Genomic DNA, 5,381 nt, shown 5'->3' on the forward strand with positions numbered 1-5,381 from the left:
TGTACTTTGACCGAAAAGTTTTTAGTTTTTTCAGTTTAACCTCACGCCGGAGCCCGGTTAAGAGGGAAACCCCCACATTCCCCTCTTAACGAGTAACGGTGTTCTGTTTTGCAGGATTAAAACATCAAGTCGGAGCTCAAATATTCATTAGAAGATTAACCACTATGGTAGAAACATAAACCAAACTGATTAGTCCCTATAATTAGTTCAGTGTTTCTTCAATGCTGTTTGTCACGGTTTTACGCCCTCACCGCAACGCAGGGTAGCTTAATACTAATTGAACTAAAAAAAAATCAAATTTTCGCTTTTGGACTAAAATGAAACATGAGGGATTAAAATTGTATTTAACTCAAACAAATATTTTATGTTACACATCACTGACATCAGATTAAAAAAAAAAAAAAAAAGAATTTGAATTCAATCTTCTTCTTCTTCTTCCACTTGAAACCCTAGATGTAGAAATCGAAACTCTGGATCTTGATTACCGTATTCATGTCCTTTGTGCTACTGGATGCGATTCTCTCATAAGTAAGATATTCGAACTCTATTACTGTTTCTTTTGTAATAATTCGGCATCTATTTTGAATTCCGAATGCGATTGAAATATCATGCTTTCTTCGTTTATGTTCAACAACCATTTGTGAATAAAGCACTCGTCTTTTTTAAAGATTTGCTATGATTTTTCAGTGTTGTGATATTATTCATAACTGGGCCGTACCAGAGAATTCATGTCCCCTGTTCGAGCTCGAAAAAACGTGTCCTTAGACCTTAACGAAATTGGGCATTGGGCTCACTAAAGGTCTAAATCTAATGTCAATGGGCTAATGACGAATCTAAACCATAAAAATAGTTTTATAAGTGGGCCTATGTTGGTGTTTGTATGGGTATACCCTATTAATTTATTTATTTTTACATATACATATCAGAGGTTTTTTTTTAAATAGCGTGCCCTTCGAAATATTGGGCCCTGTCCGGTGGTCCTCCAAGCCCACCTTCAGGGCCGGCCATGCTCTCATTACTTGAAACTGTATTGGTTATTGAATGAACATGATTACTGGCTTGGTTTTAAATTGCTATGCGTTTGGTCCAAAATTCTGATGCGTGATGCGCGACTTATGTGATGCGCTCTTTATAAAAAATATTAAAAAGGTATTTATACATAAAAACTTATAAAAGCATACTTAAAGTAAAACAAATGACATAATAAGAAGATAAGGGTTGTGCTTTTTGGTTCAAACAAGGCATACTAAGATATTAATCGTTGAAAAAACCGAACCCGGTTCATAAAATCTGGAAAAAAAACATAAGAAACCATAGTTGTTAAAAGCCATCGCCTCTTGCGCCTAGGCCCATTTTTCAGGCGAGGCGAGGTAGTTGCGCTTTAAGTCGAGGAAATTGCGCTTTAATTCTCTAGGTGATGGTTTAGGCGCACATTCCGGCGAGATTCCTAGATTCCGGAGAGTTTCCGGCCAAATTCTCTAAATTCCGACAAGATTCTAGCCAGATTTCTACTTTTATCTAAGGAAAACTACTTTTCTACACTAATACACTAATATTTTTAGAACTTTTGGTTCTAAATAGATGATATATAGTTTTATATAATAGATTTTGTTTATTTTATTTGAAGAATAGTATTCTTTTTCTAATATATAATATAGTTTAACTTTTTTTCATTATGCGCTTAATTTTTTCTCAGGCCCTCGCTTTTTTGCGCTTTGCGCCTAGGTCCCAAGCGAGGCCTATGCGCCTAAGTGCACTTAACGCCTTTAACAACTGTGTAAGAAACAATGTTGCGTGCATCAGAGCGCATTATGCGAAATGCGCACAATATTCTCACATCACATAAACGCAACGCATCAGCTGTGTGGCTATGCGCTCTGATCAGCGCATCGGGCACATCACGTATTATGCGCGCATTTTAAAACCAAGATTACCGGAGAGGTACATATAGGAAATGGTTGGCATTAATGGCGTTTATACTTTATCGATCATGTGTCATCCGGACGGGGAATGTCTGTAAGATGTAGCTGTTGTGCCACATGTCGGTGTTATTGTGATATCACGTAGCGTTTAATACTCTACTTCGTTACCATTGTATTAGTTATTTGACGTACGGATGGTACTCGTATCTTGTTGTGTAGGAGTAACTATTTATTAATGTTGTTTAACTGTCAGGCCTATAAGACGCACTTGCATAGTGTTCAGTAATGCTACTTTTGTTATACACGGTAAAAAATTGACATACTTGATTTAAATAATTTTGTCGTCATTAAAACCCCGAGACAGTAATCTTCATGGCAACCAAGTGTTCTATCGCTCCAGCCGTTGTATGGAATTGGGTCATTGAAGCCCTAGCAAGTTCCGAACAAGCAGATATATCTACTTTAATCGGTACGCTCCGTTTACTTTTTATTCGTTACCGGAAACTTCCATTCGGTATGCTCATTGATCAATATTTCATTTCAGGTCTCGTAAAAATGGCTCCTGCTATCTCAGGTGATGCAGGGAAAGATACACGAGAGATCGTCTCTTTAAGAATATTGGAGAGCTTGTTTGATAACGGTAATGAAGCTACAGTGGATGGTAAAACCCCTAAAATAAGTTTCGATCCTTCGGAACGCTGTGAAGACGTTCTTAAGAAGATATTACATGAGGTAATACCGTAATATTGATAATTGCTGAAAAAGTAGATAGAACTCAAGCATGTTGGAAATTATGATTTGTGCTTATTTAGCTTATTTTTTTACTTTGTTTTTTTAATTTTTGTAAAGGAAAAATTACAAGTTTTGTCCTTTATCTTTATACCACTTTTCAGGCGGTGTCTTTTTTAACGAATGTTGACAGGTGGTGTCCTTTACTAGGTATTTTGTTGCAAGTTTAGTCCTTTCCACCCGACCCGGTTAAAAAACTCTGTTAATTGTTGGGTGTAAACGACTAAACTTGCAACAAAATACCTAGGTAAAGGACTAAACTTGCAACAAAATATTTAGCAAAGGACACCGCCTGTCAACAATTAACAAGTTTTTTTAACTGGGTTGGGTGTAAATGACTAAACTTGCAACAAAATACCTAGTAAAGGACACCGCCTGTCAACATTCGGTAAAAAGGACACCGCCTGAAAAGTAGTATAAAGATAAAGGACAAAACTTGTAATTTTTCCTTTTGTAAATGTTGCAGACACCGGGGCCGAATAAATTGGAAAAAGAAAAATGGGAAGTTGGGCCTTTCGTAAAGCATAAACGGTCTTCCTTGCCTGAATGCATGTTGAAAAAGGTGACGTATAATGTATATCTCGAATGGTTGAAGAAAATAAGATTTGTTGTCGATTTACATATTGCTAATTGGGTACGTTTTGTTTTTTATAAAACAGTTGAAGGAAGCGATACTTAATGATAATAATCCGCTTCTTGCATCACTAAAAGAAAAGAGTAACCTGGAAATTCCAAACGCATCGGAAGATACAAATCCGACTAACGATGAACCGTTGAACTGTAGAAACGATAAAAACGAATTACAAGAAAACATGTTGCAAGATGGCAACATGCCCCCCCAAGACATAAATACAGAGGGACGTAACGAAAGGGTATCGGTTGATAGCATGGAAAATTTGGAATTTGTTGTTAGATCTAAAGATTCTGAAAAAATTGTCCAACGAAATAACGAAAGAGCCAATGATGACGATGATGAGAGAACTGACGTCGCTGCTAAAAAAGATGCTTTTTTGAAGTCTCAATGCACAGTTAGTCAGGATTCGTTGACTTTGACCGAATGGTCAGAGATAGATCGTTGTATGAAGTGTAACGAAAGTGGTGAGTTGCTACTTTGTAGTTCCGCTTCCTGCCCGTTACGGTTCCATGAAAGCTGTCTGGGCTCTGCTGTCACACTTGAAGAAAACGGGAAATTTTTCTGCCCGTTTTGTGCTTATTCGCGTGCAATATCGAAGTATCAAGACGCCAAGAGAAACGCTTCACTGGCTAGAAAAAATCTACAAGCTTTTTCTAGCTTCACAGTGAAACCGAAACCAAACAAATCCTCTACAAAACAAAGCGGATTAGCGGAAAATGAAAATAGACGAATGGAAGCTAACGACGTTAATTGTATGTCGAACGAAAAAGATTCTGCCCAACGTGATCCGATTATACCAGATGTTAACGATGAGGATGGCGCGTCTCTTGAGCAAACTACCGAGTTGCCTCAGAATCCGATACCAGAACCAACTACCCCGAAACAGAAACGCAAGGAAAAAGAAAGTCAAAGGTCAACTGAGTCTAGTTTGACTACAAGACTCCGCAAGAGGAAAGCGGAACAGTAAGTTTTTCTCTTGGACTAAAGAAAAACATGTTAATTTGTCGATAAAAATTTAAAACCGTGGATAATCTTTTAAGTAACGTGTAGCGCCCCTCCACTGCCGGTTCTATTGGTAAGGCGAAAAAAGCTTCCTTGGACAAAATCAGAGGAAGAAACACTAAAGGTTAGTTTATGACTTATGTATTTATTTTGTAATGAAATTAATTTGATTAGCATATGTTTTATTTGAATGGTGAGAGATGTCATTCAAGTGAATTGGAGTTAAATGCCATTTTAGTCCCTGTGGTTTGGGCCATTTTGTCAGTTTAGTACAAAGGTTTCATTTTTCGCCTGTGGGTCCAAAAAGGTTTCATTGTTGCCATTTTAGTCCACTGGGTTAACTTCATCCATTATTTTTGTTAACGAGAAGGGCAATTCAGTCATTTATATGGCCGAATTGCCCTTCTAGTTAACAGAATTACATACAAAATGATGACCGAATTGCCCTTCTCGATAGCAAAAATAATGGATGAAGTTAACCCAGTGGACTAAAATGGCAACAGTGAAAACTTTTTGGACCCACAAACGAAAAATGAAACCTTTGAACTAAAATGGCAAAATGACCCAAACCACAGGGACTAAAATGGCATTTAACTCAGTGAATTGTTTCAGGAAGGTGTTGAGAGATATTCAAGTGGTAATAATGCAAAAATTCCATGGAAAGAGATTTTAGATTTTGGACACAATGTGTTCCACAAAGGGCGTACTGCTATAGACTTGAAAGATAAGTGGAGAAACATGTGCAAATGAAACCAATATATATGTATAATAAATTTATATATATATATATATTCTTTTTCCTGTCTCCAGTAGGTGTTTTTTTAAATACAGTTGATTTTCTGTAGTTTTAGTAGCACTTTTAGTATTGTTTTTTTTTTTTTTTTTTTTTTTTTTTTTTTTTTTTTATGTTTGCATTGTTGTTTTCAAGATGTTGTATGATTCAAAATAGCAAAAATCCTTATTACAAAACTTAATAAATTGGAATATAAAAATAAGAGTAAGATGCCATTTTCGTTACTGAGATTTAGCTAGTT

At 36.4% G+C, this 5,381-nt stretch overlaps 1 protein-coding gene across 6 annotated transcripts; it reads left to right on the forward strand.

Moving 5' to 3' along the window:
* The first annotated feature begins 385 nt into the window (after positions 1-385).
* Positions 386-5,154, forward strand: LOC110939830. Of its 6 annotated transcripts, none has more exons than XM_035990630.1 (7): positions 386-528; positions 2,287-2,391; positions 2,467-2,654; positions 3,178-3,273; positions 3,371-4,308; positions 4,396-4,471; positions 4,960-5,154. In XM_035990630.1, the coding sequence occupies exons 2-7, from the start codon at positions 2,295-2,297 to the stop codon at positions 5,095-5,097; spliced, it is 1,533 nt and encodes a 510-aa protein (XP_035846523.1). In that variant the 5' UTR covers positions 386-528; positions 2,287-2,294; the 3' UTR covers positions 5,098-5,154. The 6 variants fall into 6 exon arrangements, 5 of the variants coding, with proteins under 5 accessions (XP_035846523.1, XP_035846522.1, XP_022037090.1 ...); XR_004894091.1 differs by having other exon boundaries at positions 399-528; positions 2,267-2,391; positions 4,386-4,471; positions 4,960-4,988; XM_035990629.1 differs by having other exon boundaries at positions 399-528; positions 2,176-2,391.
* The last annotated feature ends 227 nt before the right edge of the window (positions 5,155-5,381 follow it).

This window comes from Helianthus annuus, chromosome 5 (genome assembly GCF_002127325.2).
Source record: "Helianthus annuus cultivar XRQ/B chromosome 5, HanXRQr2.0-SUNRISE, whole genome shotgun sequence".
Classification (NCBI taxonomy): domain Eukaryota; kingdom Viridiplantae; phylum Streptophyta; class Magnoliopsida; order Asterales; family Asteraceae; genus Helianthus; species Helianthus annuus.

Bases quoted from the DNA above. Each gene is read 5' to 3' on its own strand.
- LOC110939830 (XM_035990630.1), top strand. From the start codon at position 2,295: ATGGCAACCAAGTGTTCTATCGCTCCAGCCGTTGTATGGAATTGGGTC. The intron at 2,392-2,466 runs GTACGCTCCGTT...ATTTCATTTCAG, and splicing joins AGATATATCTACTTTAATCG to GTCTCGTAAAAATGGCTCCT. The intron at 2,655-3,177 runs GTAATACCGTAA...TAAATGTTGCAG, and splicing joins TTAAGAAGATATTACATGAG to ACACCGGGGCCGAATAAATT.